This window comes from Haliotis asinina, chromosome 9 (genome assembly GCF_037392515.1).
Source record: "Haliotis asinina isolate JCU_RB_2024 chromosome 9, JCU_Hal_asi_v2, whole genome shotgun sequence".
NCBI lineage: Eukaryota > Metazoa > Mollusca > Gastropoda > Lepetellida > Haliotidae > Haliotis > Haliotis asinina.
This window is the reverse complement of record NC_090288.1, coordinates 10057993-10076008: the sequence shown is the minus strand read 5'-3', so window position 1 is coordinate 10076008 and position 18016 is coordinate 10057993. Positions and strand designations below refer to the sequence as shown.

The 18016-nt window shown below is 41.3% G+C and overlaps 1 protein-coding gene across 1 annotated transcript in view; it reads left to right on the top strand.

The window, feature by feature from the left end:
• LOC137295787 (rho guanine nucleotide exchange factor 12-like) overlaps nucleotides 1-18016 on the top strand; it is a 172775-nt gene that overhangs the window by 135630 nt on the left and 19129 nt on the right. The window contains exons 7-12 of the mRNA XM_067827330.1: nucleotides 140-330; nucleotides 1980-2029; nucleotides 3144-3242; nucleotides 13132-13284; nucleotides 14089-14184; nucleotides 14807-14908. Of these exons, the coding sequence (XP_067683431.1) occupies nucleotides 140-330; nucleotides 1980-2029; nucleotides 3144-3242; nucleotides 13132-13284; nucleotides 14089-14184; nucleotides 14807-14908 (691 nt within the window). The remainder of the gene's footprint in view (nucleotides 1-139; nucleotides 331-1979; nucleotides 2030-3143; nucleotides 3243-13131; nucleotides 13285-14088; nucleotides 14185-14806; nucleotides 14909-18016) is intronic.

The window sequence follows — 18016 nt, the reverse complement described above, 5'->3', positions numbered from 1 at the left end:
AATACATCAAATGTAAGTGTATGCGCTTAGTTGTCATTCGACTAGTTGTGTTGAAAAGTCAACATCGTCGCCTGCGGCCACGACGCAGCTGGTTGTCGATTGTCGTCGACTGTAGCCAGTCTGACTTGTCTACTTGCAGTAACATCGCCGAACGACTACGCCGTCGTCGGAGCTCCGTGGACCTAGCGATGAACATCTACCCCGGAGATTTACTTGTTCAGGAACACCATAAGAAGCTTATCAAGAGGAACACTATAGCAGACTTCTATGCAGGCCGCAATGGAACTACACAACAGCAACCGCCGACCACCATAGCAGAGGCCCCTGGAGGTAAGGGGAGATAATCGTACATGCTAAAAGGAGTTCGGTATTTCGAAACGTTTTTCGTTTGCTCAGTGACAGAATATTTCACAATAAATGTGAAATATGTAAGATACAATTATCAAACAAATATTCTTTTACGTGTACATTGGAAAGGAATTCATACCATAAGAAACAAAACATTCCGAATTCTAAGTCTCACGCCATTCAAATTACAAATGTGAAAAAGTCCTGCATACGTTATTTATACTCCATCCACATATACAGACGTAAGATATTTATTTCAGGTTTAGTCCCAGGATTTAAATATATGATGGGTGAAAACAATGAGCGTTATGAATAACCATTTTCGTGGAAGTTGAATCAAAAATGTTTTGCTAATGGAGGTATGAACTTCCACGGTCATGTTCACCCGTACACACACATGCTCCAAACATCTATCAACTTAACTCTGGGTAACTTAATCTCTGAATGAGCGGGTATTGTTTGTCGCCACGTTTTCAATCCTTCACTATTCTTGGACCATCATGAATAAACGTTGAGCGAGTGAGTGAGTGAGTGAGTTGTAGTATTTTTCTGAGCTCCAGGGAATCAGTATCCATGGTTTGCTAACTCTGACAATCAAGAATGGACATCAGATCGGGTGACCAGGCTCGCTGACTTGGTTGATGCATATGGTCGTCTCTCAGTGACGTAGATCAATGTTCGTGGTGTCGCTCACTGGATTGTCTGATCCAGGCGCGATTATTACAGGTCGCTCCCATATAACTAGAATATCGATGAGTGTGGCGTTAGACAATAAACAAACAAAGCAAAGAGGTAAAAAAGTAAAATAAAATGTGCACTTATGGAAAATACAACTATGTTTTCGGCATAAAGAAGAAAACTTCAATCATTACTTTAATCCACCTCGAAGGTTCATAGCATCAGACAAAACTGAAATTATAATACTGTCATTCGTTCTTGAAAAGATAGAATTATTCACCAATACACAAATTATATGCCATAGTATTTATAGGGCTAAACAACGTCAAGATGTGTTCAAATCGTTTCGTAATCGCCAACACAAAACGATCAAGGATGACAGATGCAGTGACATTTTATCTAAACCTTTCCCTTTGTTCCGGGTTTACAGCAGGTTTTTACAACGATGATTCTGAGGTTTCCTGCCAATAAATACCTGTTTCGTGCGGGTGGGAAGGACAGTTATTTTCGTAATACCAGTGTGCAAGGCTCTGAATGAGCCATCAAACGCGTTCTTCAGTCAAGATTCCGATTAAAAATGCACTTTTCCATGAACGGGGCTTTTGGAAATGTCAAATTTCCCTGTGTGAAAATAACAGAGGCAAATTTAATACCCGCTCTGTGTGTCTTCGTGACGGTGGTTACCTTCTGGCACTTAAAACACCATAAAACAATGTATCGGTACAGGTTGGACGCGTTTATCTAGTTGTGTTGTAATGCTCTGTTAGTCTCAGCGGAATGTGAACACCTGGTGTTTAATGATTTTCAGTTATCCATTCATATGTTTTTCATGGCATTTTGCCTTGTACACCCATGGGAATCTGTTTCAGTAGTTAATTCGAGACATTTTACTTGCTTTTAATGTTCATAAACAAATAATGCCAAAGCAAAATATATTACGTTTTTCTTCACAGATGCACGTGACTCCCGGAAGGGGCGCCAACCTTTTTCATTATTAAAATTGGTAAGTTGTTATCATGTACCGTAGTTATCATGCACCTTATTAGGTATTTTTGTAGTGGTTGTTTCCGAAATACGTCTGGTGTTGTTTTAGACTCATCGCAAATATTGTCTTGTTTCATGTATTTCCATATTATACTGAACAGCAAAACAAACGCAGTCTCCGAAAAAATTAAATCTCACAAAGGTAAGCGATCATGTTTACGTCTTTTACATATAAGCTTGACAAAAAGCCAGAGTTGCGTTTGTTGTGTTGTTCAATATAATTATTGGTTTAAAACATACCACATGACGCTCTACCCAGCCGTTATAATTGTTATCATTCCTTGTAGCATCTACGGTTTAAGTGAGTGAGGTTAGTTTTACGCCGCTTTTTAGCAATATTACAGCAATATGACGGCGAGGGACACCAGAAAATGGGCTTCACACATTGTACCCATGTGGGGAATCGAACCCGGGCCTTCGGCGGGACGAGCGAACGCTTTAACCATGAGGCTACCCCACCGCCCCTCTATGGTTTAAGATATAGTTATGTTGAATAGCTCCTAGTTCGTAATTCCTTCATATCTATGCTTGCTACGTATAAGTGTTAGAGGCACGATTCGTTTTCTTGCACAGACAACATCTTGAGCAATGATCCCGGGAGGTAGATGACCTCTGTGTACTCAAAGATGGTGAATGCTGCGTTCTTTTACGAATTTGACATTATCGACACTATTGCTGGTACTTCACAGTAATCAGTAACAGTAATCATACACTCCTAGTTATTAATTGTTTTCATCAACCCATGCCTCTCGTAGAACTGAGGTGACGGCGTCGGGTGGCCAGGCATGGTTAACACATGTCACTGTATCCCGTTTGTATAGGTCGACATTCATGATGTCAATCACTTGATTGTCTGTCCCAGACGTGATTATATACAGACCGCTGTCATCTAGCTATAATATTACCTTAGTGCAGCGTAAAAATACAACGTACTGATTTACGTGTACAATCAATTGACCGGTATTGTCGTCATCGCCAAAGCGCCTCCTGGACAAAGTTTAATGACTCTTCGATTGGCTTATTATATCAAACTAGAGCATGGTCCGTGTGTAATTGTTGCACATTTGTTGCAGATGAAAACCCGGAGTAAAGAATCATTATCTCAACTCGGGGAGCTTCTCAGCAAGATCAAACCGTCCGAATTCAAAGATAACCACTTAGCGGCATACAAAGTAAGTATATATCTCTCTCTGTCTCTCTCTATATATATATCCAGACCCTGCACTCTCTGTAACTAGGGCCATCGATATCCAGAGTTCACTGAACACATGCTTTCATCAATCCACATCCTCTAATTACGCACTACTTTCCAAGGTTGATATTTAGTTGTGTATTGACCAAAATTCAAATCAAGCGGCTGTCACCGAGTGTATCGGAATGCCATGCTGTCTAGTGCATTGTATAACAGTATAATGCGATACCCGTTATATTTCAAGGGGCGGGTGATTGACCTAGTGAGGAAGACACGGGTTTGATTCCCCGCATGAGTACTGGTGTCCCCGTTAACCCACCCATCCACCCATACGTCCTTGATATTGCTGAACTATTGCTGAAAGCGGCGTAAACCCCTCTCATGTATTTATTTCAGTGCAGTACAAATTTCAACATCTCGAAAGATGTTTAAAACGGACGTCTTGGGGAGACTATCAGTCTGTAAACCCTTCGAAAGCTTTATTCGGACAACTTCATCACTACCCGGTCTAGCGAGAGTCATAGGGTCATCAACAATGCGGAAAAAATTGATATTTCGAAACATTACACCTAATTCTCCTGGGGTCTTTTATTCAAGTTCTTCATGTGGTAAACACTGTGAGCTGTTGATTTATATCCGTGGGAGAAGACAATGTTTCCATGTAAACCACTGTACCAACTCATCGTCACATCTAATTGGAGGGGCCGCGGTTCTTAGCCAAGGCCACGTTCAAGCCAACAGCATATTTGAATAGCGTCGCGTTCAAATTCCTTGCCCGTAACGATCCGTTCTAGAGTTCCGATATCAAGGCAATGGCATGATTTTGAAGGATAAGACATTGCAATTCCACAAAGAAATCCGATTTAAAGAAGACAAAAAAACTAGCTTTGTCTGTCTGCACGGACGGCTAGGTCAGGGCTGATGACAGTGCTTGAATCATAATCAGACACACTACATATCCGCCTGCAGCATGTAATTGTTCCCGTTCCTGTTCCATATTGACAAGAACATTCTACACATTTAACCATCTCATTTACAGGAGACTGACATGTAACGAATATAAAAGCATCAACTAGACCCATGTCAAACCTGAACCGAAAGACGCTGTAGAATAGTCAATCTTTCAAAGTTCTCAAGAACCGTCTCAGATCATTCTTTTGATGTGGTTGGGGAACCGATTGGTACACTATATAGTCTGGAGAGGCTGTATTTGCGGATCTACTCTTTAGCCTGTTTAAATAGTTCCGCTTTAAACCCGAAAGAGGAAAGAGTTTTGAGTGTTTTTCTATTATCACAAAATCAATTTAGATATGATAGAAAACGCGGATGCCCATCCCTCTTCCTTCAAGAACCTTTTAAAAGTATTTAATTTGTGTGAAAATGGTCAGGTTTGCTAACAAGCTGTGTGATCATCCCGTATCAGGACCTTTTATATTGGTCGTTCCTTTTATATTGGTAGCATCCTCAAGGTTGGAAAAAAACATGACTGTCTTGCAGTATCTTCAGACAGAGACCCTTATAAAAAGAAGAAATATTGTTATAAATTAACTCAAGAAACTCACTTTGTAGTAATTAATTTGCTGATATGGGGCCTGTCATAAAGTGATCATTCGGGATGATATTAATATCCCAGATATTAATGTTAGTAGGACACCATTCGATAGACCGTGATGTCTGCATTACTTACCAAATGGCCACTAAATGCCGTGTCGTGATGATGAGGACCTTTGGGAAATGTCAGTGATAACCGTAGTGACAAACATAGTTTTATGTACGCCAGTAATTATCGCGCCATGCGATAACACAGTATGGTCACGTGTAGATGCGAAGTCTCGGTAATGCCAATGACAATGTACTTAACAGTTTGCTTTGATAAAAGCAGCAGCATTTAATGTTCGGTTTGCTATATAAGCAGTGTTTTAACTATAAACTACCACGTCAGCGACACCAACACAATCAACAACTACACATCAACGATACCAACACAATCAACAACTACCGCGTCAACGACACCAACACAATCAACAACTAACAACGTCAACGACCCCAACACAATCAACAACGACACCAACACAATCAACAACGACACCAACACAATCAACAACTAGCACAACATCACCGACACCAACACAATCAGCAACTACCACGTCAACGACACCAACACAATCAACAACTAACACAACGTCAACGACACCAACACAATCAACAACGACACCAACACAATCAACAACTAACACAACATCACCGACACCAACACAATCAGCAACTACCACGTCAACGACACCAACACAATCAACAACTACACATCACCGACACAAAGACAGTCAACAACTACCACTTCAACGACACCAACACAATCAACAACTAACGCTTCAACGACTTCAACACAATTAACAACTACCACGTCAACACCTACACAATCAACAACTACACATCGACGACACCAACACAGTCAACAACTAACGTCAACGACACCAATGCAATCAACAACTACACGTCATCGACGCCAATACAGTCAACAACTACCACGTCAACGACCCCAACACAATCAACAACTACCACGTCAACTACAACACAACAACTACCACGTCAACGACCCCAACACAATCAACAACTGCCACGACAACAACAACACAAATCCTACGTCTCATAAACGCCCTCCTCATATACATCATGTCTGTTCAACTGAATCTAGCGTTAGTCATAGGTCGTCTTACAAAAAAAATCAAACAAACAACCAGTTGTTATAAGTCGTCATAATATCAGTGAAGAGGCACTGAATGAATGATTCAAAGATTTACGAACACACGTGGGAGACACAGACTACGCGTGTGTGTTGGTTGTTGGCGGAGGATTGGCAACATCTTAAAGGTTGCTGTTCTCGTTATGGAGTTTATTCAGCTCTGATAGCGTTGTGTGAATGTACTCGCTTCTCTGACACTGACGTTCTAGGATGCGATCCCCCACGTTTATACGTGAAATGTGACATTCCATATATCCTACGCTGTTAAGCCCGAGACTTCGTTCGCTCGTCACGCCGAAGCCCTGGGTTCGATTTCCCACATGGGTACAATGTGTGAAGCCCGTTTTCTGGTTCCCTCCGCCGTGATATTGCTGGAATATTGCTAAAAAGCGGCGTAAAACTAAAGTTATTCACTCAGTGTCCTCTCGGCCAGAGAAACTACTTCTTCCTAACATCAAGCTGGGATTTTCACAAAAGAATTGGTCTTGATCAGAAAAAACAGTGACTGATATCATGAATATTAATCAATTTGATTGTGATTATATAAGTTAGCTAGTCTGACCACCTGATCTCGTTAGTCACCTGTTGATGGGTGGTCCTAACCCTGATCTTTGCACTACATTTAACATTAGCCTTGCTCTAAGGCTGTACTGGAGCCTGTTGATGTATAATAATTTTATTCTTCGAAGAGGCAAGTCTTGAATGGTGGAGGACCCCTGTTTGTTATTTATTATTTTTTTCGAAATTAGAGACTTGTGCAAGTCTATATTAACAGGTAAATGCATCAAGTGTTATGACGTGATGACTTTAAAGCGTTAGTACTTCCATAAATTCCTTAAACATGACCAGTGCAACCTTGTTAGTCCGGACTCCGCTATTCTGGACACCCGAACTATGAATCGTATTGTATTTTATCCGCAATAAACAGAGTTGGGTTCTCTTATCACCCCAGAGAAAACATTTCTGTTTAGGTTGTTTAGACTTAATCACACATAGCTTGTCCGTTGATAGTGTGTTCGCCCGTCTGACATCAGAAGGGTTCGATCCCTGAATGGATACAGTTTTTTGTGACAGGAAGGATCTGGATTATTTGGTCAAAGAGGCGTTAAAAATCGTTCACTTTTGACCTGAAGACGTCATTATTCAAATTCAGATTCTCATTGTAACGAAGGCAAATAGCGGTGATAACAAACATGTAATTGCTGAATTCTTCTGAATGTAACGAAGGCAAATAGCGATGATAACAAACATGTAATTGCTGAATTCTTCTGAAGGTAACGAAGGCAAATAGCGGTGATAACAAACATGTAATTGCTGAATTCCCCTGAACGTAACGAAGGCAAATAGCGGTGATAACAAACATGTAATTGCTGAATTCTTCTGAAGGTAACGAAGGCAAATAGCGATGATAACAAACATGTAATTGCTGAATTCCTCTGAACGTAACGAAGGCAAATAGCGGTGATAACAAACATGTAATTGCTGAATTCTTCTGAAGGCAACGAAGGCAAATAGCGGTGATAACAAAAGTGTACTTGCTGAATTCTTCTGAATGTAGCGAAGGCAAATAGCGGTGATAACAAAAATGTAATTGCTGAATTTCTTAAGTTCAGTTTCTTGGACTAAATGTCACACTCCATTGTACAACCTACGCCATATTGCCAAATGCCAAACAGTGATAAACATGGAAAACACACTGGACTGGAAACTAATAGCCATACACTAGTGAAGCTCAAACAGCTAACTATCTTCCTGGGCGTAGTGTTTCTAGCTAGTATATCGAATGGCAATCATTTTTTCGACCTCTCAACAACAAGTAAAATATGGCACCATGAAATACCGACTGAATATCGAACACTGAATCCAGGTGTCAAAGTGTTTATAAAGGACGATCGTTATCGCATCCTTCACTGAAAGAGGCCCACTTTAATTGCTCTCTGAATGAATATCCGGTTGAATGGACATCATAGGGTCTGAGGATAAAGGCTGTTCTCCTATCGATGCAATCCAAGCCTTCAGAATGCATTTCACTTTTATATTGATTGAATTCAAAACAACCATCACGTAAGATTTATGCGTCATGTTGCTCTACATGACCACACAAGATCTTCTACATGAGGCGTTCGACATAAACCATTGCAGCCCTCCGTTTACCTACCGTGTTAAACAGACGCCTGGTTTGATGGGTTAGTCTAGTGAAAACCCAATTTCAACGACATGACCATGAACCTTTTAAGAAGGCGGATGAGGAGGCAAAATCAGGTTCGGTATTTCCCTCGTCTGTCGAAGGACGTGACTGGCCTCCTGGCAAAACTCTCTCCCATTTGTCAGGATGATCAGGTATCGATTGGTCGTTATCACTAAACGGGGATTAATGTCTGCATCGATGCTTCTACAGGAGGGTTTCGTAGGAATCGAATGGGTGATCTTCGATACGAATCTAATTTCCAATAATTGTAACCTGATTTACGATAGTATAATATTCCTTACCTACTGAATCAAGGGTGAATTTGGAATTAATTTCCGGAAGTAGATGAAATCTAACTGGTAATCTCATCAAAATATGGAACTCTGTTTGGCCGCGATCAACTTCGTATAATCTCTGGACGGAGGTGGTAAATCATTTTTGACACAGGTCAGTTCTGTGGAAACGAATGCATTGCTGTGTGAAGATGGAAAATTATGGAAGCTATCACGCCCATAAAGCACCATCTCTCTAACTCATCCTTCCATTACTCCTGTGTGCCTGTAGAGGGCAGTCTAGTGGTTATAGCATTCACTCGTTCGATTTCAAAGACAGTAGAAGCTGTCAAAACTGGCATCTGTTCAATCCGGCCAGTTGCCAACACCAGCATATAATCTCGGTCTAACCCATGGCTTGTACATATATCATCAGCTCCATAATCCGAGACATTGTCTAAACTGGATTATTTCTTCAGACCCAGTGACTGCCAGTTTAGACAGTTTCCACTGTATGGCTACAATGCGCTTTTTCATTTCTGTTGTGTTTCCACCAGGGTGCTGCCACCATACCGATCATGACAATATTCATACTTTCACTTGTATGGAATTAAATTTGATATAATATCACGTTCCTGGTCTTTTTGGAGTATGGACATGTGCTCATTTTATACTGGCAGCTAGCTTTCCACCCTTTCAGTCATCATGATTGAACTGACCACTTGTCCACTGACTGTAGCTCCAGGCTGGTTAAAACAGCCTGTGACTTTCGAGATGTTTAAAGATGAGTATTGTTATATGCCGCTCTGAGCAATATCCCAGCAATATCACCGCGGAGGACATCAGAAACGCCCTTCACATATTGTACCCATATGCACATGGGGAATCGGATCCTGGTCTTCCGTGTTATGCGCTGGTGTTATAAATGTAGTTCTGATGTTAAAAGATGTTTGTATGTATGAATTTGAATGAGGAAAACGGATCCTTTCCAACCAATCAGAATCAAGCTTAGGGTATGGCTGAAACATTCATGTCAGCTTTTGAAAAGGACATACCTAAAAGTCCATTGTCCATCTGACGGATTATGAATCTATTTAATGTTATTAATAAGTTCTCGAATTTTTCCTGATTTCAGTACCCCTCACAAAAGTTTCGAATACCTCATGGATGCTATGTATCATGTTAGCAGACATAACTGTATATTTTACAAACGATCCTATGTGGCAAAGTAATGTTTCCTCAATAGCTACACACGTTTCACTTTGCTGGACAGTTTGCTGGTATTTGATGGAGTTCTTGTCCCCAGTAGTAACTGAAAATACTGACAAACAACCAGGTTCCACATCATCACGTCCCCCAGGCGTATAAGCCCTTATGCCTCCTCCATGCTGAGGGGAGAACCTCATCTTGATATTTTCACTGATCCGGCACCATCCTGTCTCGAGGGTGCGCAAGGGAAAACCTATGGCACACGAGTCATATTGAAAGAGGATGCCCATGTCTCTCTGTGCCAATCATTGTTCTGTTTAGGAATATTTGCTCTTGACTATCTCGTCTAGAGTTCAATCCATTAGCTCCCAGTTGGATACAAAAGCTGGTTCATCTATGCCAATATGGACAGAGAACACATACTTATTCAGAGAGTGTGACCTGATTTGGGAAGAGCGAAATGCTGCTGCAAACACGAGGTTAGGTTTATGGATTTTTTTCTTCACAGTGAGGAATTAGTTTCGCCATTGTGATGTCATATAGAGTGTTGTGTTACAATGATTGCTACTGGAGCATGGTTTAACAACCTGGTGTTGCAGTATCATTCGACAAACGACATAGTTTCTCTGGGTACTGTCACAGTAACATGTGATCACTCATCACGTGACAGCTTATGGTCATACAGTAACATGTAATATTTGGATTTCAAACACCATCACGTGATAGATTGTTATCACATTGTAACATGTGATATAGAGATAACACATAGTAGCGTGTATCACCAGGATACATCATTGATAGTGTGTTATCTCCCAATACACACCGAGTATCACACATTACGTTTGTTATCACACGGTAACATATAATATCCGGACATCACACATTGCGTGACAGTTTGTTATCACACAGTAACATATAATATCGGGATGTGACACATTACGTGACAGCTTCTTGTCACACAGTAACATGTAACATCGGGATATATATAAAATAGTAACTCCATGCCCCGTCGTCACGCAATATGGTGTCACCAATGTAACACCTTGCCTCGCCAATCTGGCACCATCTGCCCAGACAGGAATTCGTGGGACGAGGAAAGGTAGAAAGCATGCACTGAAACCAGCAATAAAACTGTAAGAGGATAATGCCAGGATTCGTATGTGATTACTGGAGCCACTTTATGTCTTGTCCCCCGGGGGTGCACGGACGTTGCACCTAGCTGGGGCCAAAGTGTGATTGCCTTCGATTGTGGGCAGTAATCTGTGGGTGTCCTACGGTTTGTACCACTCTTCAGCTGGCGGTGAATAGGATGGGGCAGTTTACTTAATTAGACACATACACACACAAGCATGGTGCGAGGCGACTGTATTGATTACCTGTTTGGTGACGTGGATATTTATCTTCTCCAAAATGACATACCAATAACGATTCATGACTAGATGGGAGGATAAGAATATTTGGTGAAAGGGACAATCCAGTTTGGTTTGCGCTCATGAATAAAACTAGATTTCTGATTGTGCAGTAACTTTCTTTGGAGTGTGATATATTGTGGCCTATACGTCACATCCGCAGAATCAAACCCGAACGTTAATAGACCTCTGCTTAGGATAGACAGCCTAATTGTCACATTATCATGGTTTTACCTGGTGTTGCAGCTCTATGGTATTGTGATTGTCGTTGATATTTCCATGGTAACGTCTTGGTTCATTAGTGAAAACGGTTTTATTGTTTGATTGGGGAGACAAATGAGACTTTTGCGAGGGAGTAAAATGCCAGCTGTCAAGCATGTACATCCTTTTTGTATTGGGTTTTTGTTCTATCTGATTGCTTCGTATTGACATGTGACAAGACACGACAATTCATTTCGTTTTTTCTTCCTGGCTTGGAATGCATCAGATATTTTCAGAGATACCATCAGGGGTCGATTTCATAACTAATTTTGTCAATTTTTGCATGAGAGCTTGACGGATGTTGTTAACGATCTAGCCTATTACGTTAACGGAAGTTTATTTTCATAATGATGGTTTCCGGATTATATTTCCAGGACATTCAGTCCGATGAAGATTCGAGTTAGAATTTATATTCAGCAACCCATGATTGTCGTAAGAGGCGACTCACTGTTTTTGGGCGTGAGGCTCGCTGAGTTGGTTGACACATGTCATCGTATCCCATTGTGTAGATAGATGTTCATGCTGTTGATCACAGGACGACCCACACCCTAATGTTTACTGATTGCCGCCATATAGCTAGGAATATTGATAAGTGCGGCGTAAAACTAAAGTCACTCACCCCAGGGTATTCAATTCTATACCTGTGTCACTTTGGGCTTGCCTCCCACATCAAGCTGAATCGCCATCACATCACTGTTCAACGCGACCTTAAACCAATCGACTCAGTTTTCCACTTCTGAACAACCTCTGATATGTTTACGCTACATGTTTTTATCTTCCACATCATAAAGAATGATAATCATAATAAACCGTTTTTGATGCTGACAAGCACTAGTTGCCTAGGTGCATGGCAAATTCGGATGGCATTACTTCCTCAAACAAAAGGCTGTTACAACCTGCGACGCGTTACCTAGGCAGCAGGTGTATCTCCATGTTGAAGATTCCTGGAATAGCTTTGAGCCCAACTGCCAGCGAGTTGTGAGCTACATTGTGATCTGGGAATGTTGCTGAGGAAATGTTCCAATCATACCAAAAAATTCCCATCATAAAACATTTCTTATCACTGCTATTCCGAAATAGCTTTAAAGCTCTCATACACGAAACATTTTCCAAGTAATATCACATAACGACAACAGTGTTTTGTCCAATGTGAACCTTATGTTTATGAGAGTGTCGTCCTCGGGACTTCGTTGCCCGTCGTTTGTTGACGTCCAGCACTTGAAAAAGATCGTTTTGAATTCGAAATCGTAATCCGCGGATATTCGTGGCGGGGTACACGGGTGTTATTTCCAGATTGATCACCTGTCTGATAATGATTTCTGTGTGGATTAGTAGGACAATAAGTTAAATATCATACAAAATATGTCGTAATCTGTGAATGATATGGATATGGAGTGATGATGACACTGATGGTAACAGGAGGTGTAGAAGGGCATACCTGTGGTTCACGTGTTGCCAGGATCCGATAACTAGGGTTTTGTACCAGATTTCCTGATTTTGATCCTTAATTTGCTGGAAGCAATAACTTCATTACTTTACTTTAAAACGTTTCATAATGGTATTAAACCAACGCCCTTGCTCGCTCTATAAGCGTATTGGCCTTGAAATCGATCGCGCCATATAAGCTGATCACAGAACTTAATAAGATTAATTTTCACAAACACGTTATTTCAAACATTTTATACACGTAGCAGCAGAAGCAGTTGGTGTTTGTGTGCATGTACGTGTGCATGCGTCTCTTGCAGTTTCATTCTGTACAAAACAATAACTTCAATGTATTTTTTCAGAACTTACACTGGTCCGATTTGATCGCGAGCTCAGACAAGCAGCAGGAATGCACCAGCTTGTCTGAGACTGAGCGGAAGAGGCGGGAAGCAGTGTGGGAACTCTTCAAGAGCGAGTGCGTCTTCCTCATTGATCATCTCATGGTACTAAAACATGTAAGTGAAAGTAGGACAGAGTATTACATATGTAAGTGAAAGTATGTGAAAGGGGTGTTGCACATGTAAGTGAAAGTAGGTGAAAGGGGTAGTGCACATGTAAGTGAAAGTAGGTGAAATGGGTATTACACATGTAAGTGAAAGTATGTGAAAGGGGTGTTGCACATGTAACTGAAAGTAGGTGAAAGGGGTGTTGCACATGTAACTGAAAGTAGGCGAAAGGTGTGTTGCACGTGTAATTGAAAGAAAGTGAAAGGGGCATTACACGTATAAGTGAAAGTGGGTCAAAGGGACATTGCACATGTAAGTGACATGTAGATGAAAGGTGCATTACACTAAGTGAAAGTATTTGAAAGTCGCATTACACATGTACGTAAAAGTAGGCCAAAGGCGCATTACGCATATAAGTGAAAGTATTTGAAAGTCGCATTACACATGTAAGTAAAAGTAGGCCAAATGCACATTACACACGTAAATAAAAGTAGGTGAAATGAGCATTACATATGTAAGCGAAAGTAGGCAAAGGAACATTAGATATCCTAGAGAATTCCATTGGTGTAAAGAATCACTGTAGTATTAGCAGGTAGCAGATATGTTGTTTTGAATTATTGAGGAGCTTTATAGCACTATTCTTGAGGCCTCCTTTGAAGTATTTCTACACAGAGTGTACGCGACTGTCTCGGTAAAAGTAGACACAAAAAGCTGGTGTTGCTGAATAGTGTTCGACATAAAAGACAGCCATCAATTGTCAAATCCTTATGGATAAATATAGATTAAAAAACGGTAATCTCCTTCCCATCCCAGTGTTTCATGGAGCCACTGAAGAAATTACAAGTGGAGGGGTTCCTCATGTTCGCAGAGCCTCAAGACATCTTCGGCAACCTCGATGAACTCTGCTACGTACGTATAACCTCTATCGTATTCGGGATAAAACTGGCCTGCAGCAACCTCTACTTGTCTACCTGAAAAGCCCCTGGTTAGATGTAGGTATCGGTAACCCAGGCTTAACGCAAGAGGGGTTAACGGGATTGGGCGGTCAGGCTCGCTGACTTCGATGGCACATGTCTACCAATTAAGTAAATCGATGCGCATGCCATTTATCACTTGATTGTCTGGTTCAGACTCGACTATTTACAGACCGCCGATACATAGCTGAAATATTGCTGAATGCGGCGTCAAATAACAAACGAAAGCATAAACACTCCACATCGTATATAGTCAGAGAACATACTAGCTGGAGTCGTTATCGTGCGGGGACTTTCACGAACAGATCTCAGCCTTGAGACAAATATATCCGTTCAAATTGTTTGCACGTTTTCAAGGCTCGTGTCTGTTAAACACAAAACCTACACAGAACTGGTCGTTGTCATAGAGTTGTACGCAGAGAAATCACGCATGAAGTTGTTAACTGCGTCACCTGTAAGTAGAATACGGTGGTATACACGCAGTATAATCAGTACGTGTTTTGTCCAATAATGTGTTTGAAAATACGACGTTTTACATGATATCTGTGACATTGCAGGTGAGTTACACATTCTGCAAAGATTTCCTTTCCGCGCTGCTTAAGGATATGAGCTGCACGGAGTTCGGTCGTACAAAGGTCCTCATCAAAGCGTTCCAAAGAGTAAGTATGGATATCACTACAATGATAAACTGTTCACCTAGCAATGAGTGGATACCCGCTACGATAGAACGGTAACGTTTAACATCTGGCTGTTTTGTAATTGTATACCCCTCGCGGAAGTGATATTATATATTACCCACGGTGATACTTCAATTCATGATGACGATTATCCTTGTTGCTGATGATGCCGTTGTTGTGCCGCCATCTTGTTATGAACGATGGGGTAGCCTAGTGGATACAGCGTTCGCTAGTCACACTGAATACCTAGGTTCAGTTCCCGACATGGGTACAATGTGAAGCCCATCTGTGGTGTCCCTGTCCGTGACAATGGAACATTGCTAAATGAGGTGTAAAACCAACTTATTTCTTTTTATTGGTTGACGAACGACCTCGTTCAGAGTCTAAAAGAATAAAACAGATGTTTCAGAATTGAATGAATATTTACTACGAGCAAAACCCGACATATCACACAGATCGTTGTGGTGAAGGCAGGTTCCGGTGCGGTTTACGATTGAAGCATTTCAGCGTCGTTTATTTTCGCCAAGCACGAACCTCGCCAGGAGGTTGTTATTCTGTCATGCCTGCCAAATGCTATCTGAAAGTTTCACGTTTACCTTATCTCTTCTAAAATGCTGCAATATTGATAGCGTCACAAAGGGCTTACTCCGAGGTGCAGCTAAACCGTGCATTTAAATGCATTGTGATACGTTTCTGATCTGAAGCAGCCAATAGCTTCGTCAAGATATTGACAACAGTGAAATTTGGAATGCAAATAGAGAGGAAACTGGGTATTGTCTTCCAAAATAATGAAGCATTTTATGAGTCAAGTCCTAGCTGTCGAACGTATACACTTTCTTTATTTCCAATGAATACACTTAGAGGAAACGCTACTGGAAGGTTGAGATCATGACATCGGCTTTCCAGAAAGAATGGTTTGAAAACAGCTAATACATGTCAATAGGAATTGTTTTATCGGTTTTTTGGTCTGAGCCTCAGTATTCGGAACTGATAAAAATGGCAGACAGACCAAATCTCTGAGTGCAATCTCATTGGTTGGGTTTGCTGAACGTAAAGACCTTATCGAACATTGAATACGTCCAACGACATGTCGCTTACCAATGCAAATACCTAAAAATGGTTCTGTTCTGAAAAAACTTGTCCTCAGCTGCCAATCTGTAATTAATGAGGCATGGTTTGGGCGCATGGCAGCAGTTCGTTGAGCGGGGACCTAAAGGCCATCAAATTGGGCCCAACTGTCAATATTTGGTCGTGTTTCCAGAGCCCATTTGCACACGATTTGGTAGCTTAGAAGTGACTGTTGCAAGAATGATGAATACTTGGATCAGTACTTCTCAGGACGGAACTCGGTTTACTTAATCAATCTTTAGCCAGCTCTTAAAACCCCATTTATAACCTCCCTTTCACAATTAAATTTTTATTTGCCCACTATTTCCAGTTCAATATATGGTGTAGTTATCTGGGAACATTGCTCGATGGTCTTTCACGTGACCGATTTTCTCATAAATGTGCGCTATGTTGCAAATCTAGCCGATTAGGTAGGGCACTTTTCTTCTCTAAACTGGCGAGCGGTTTATATGGTTCTGTAAAACCGTGTGTTTTGAAACTAGCGTGTTCTCAACTGTTTCGTATATGCACATCAGTCCCCAGACAAATGCACCCTGAATGTAATTTACATGATATATTGATTCAAGTGCCGAACGGGACGACATTCTGCCTCCTCTTCCACTCTCAGTCTCCATACGTCTCCAATAAGCTAGACGATTAAAGGTGTTCTTACCCTTATGCGTTAGGGGCGGTGGTTACAGCGTTGGCTCGTTACGTCGAGGACCACGGTTCGAGTCCTCTCATGGGTGCAATGTGTGCAGCCCATTTCTGGTTTCCCCCGCCGTGATGTTGCCGGAATATTGCTACAAGAGGCCTAAAGTCATACTCATTCACTCACTGCAAGGACGGGGTTAGACTTTGACCTCTATTACTCATTCTTGTCGTGAGAGACGGAAACGGAATGTGATTGTCGGGCTTGCTGAATTAATTTACTCATATTATTCATATCTCAGTTGCACTTCTGATTGCACATGGTATCAGTCACCGGATGGTCTGGTCCAGATTCTATTATATACAGTTAACATAGCTGGAATATTGCAAATTGTGGCTTTGAACATCAAACAAATAGAAATATAAAACAAACTTACGATACAAATTAAGCATAAATATTCCACCAGTTCAAAACCAGATGAAAGTCCATTGCCGACAGCTGTACGCTAGAAATATTGGAACGTTTGTGTGATATTATGGTCGGATCTCTAATCCAAAGTGTGGTCCTTAGTTAAACCCTGAAGTAGTGATTGATGAGGTCTATCAATCCTTCTGTGTTGACCCTCTCCTGACATGGTCCTGGAATAAGCCCTATTACGGAGGAGTCACGGTCAGGACGAATGACCGCCATCCTCTGAGTATAAGCAATGATCACAGGCCACGTAGCCCCGAGGTGTCAGCGCTGACCGTCGCTCTGTGACATCCGATGTAATTAATCTTCATCTGGTCACTGATACAGTATCCGGGAGGTTTTGAATCGTATTTCGTATCGATTTCATCCATACATAGAGCTTTTCCGTCTTTCTTCTCCGATGTAGAAGTTGGGACCATCGAGTTCAGACCCTCATTCCGTCGCTTCACGCTTGGTTCCAAGTCCGATTTAAATTAGCTGCCACTTAAAAATCACACATGAGAGGAATAAATATCGATCTGTATCTCTGTCTCTATTGATCTGTCAGGGGTTTGTGGAAACCGAGTCGTTTGATGATCAGTTAACAGACTGTAGCCTTGAGATTACAGGCAAGTCGTCGGTTTATGTGATCATGTATTGAAATGTATGCAGATCAGTTTAATTTGCAGATGCTGTACATGAGCTGCTTTTAGCGCTTCTCTGTGTTACATTATCGAGTCGGTGTCATTTGTTAATGGCGGCAAATATTTTGCTTGTGCGAAGGTTCTCATGCACCTTCAAGAATCGATGCGTGTGTTTGTGAAGCATGGCAGGGGTGTGCGTGAAAGAATTCAAATGTTTGTTGAAAAAATACTTTTCGC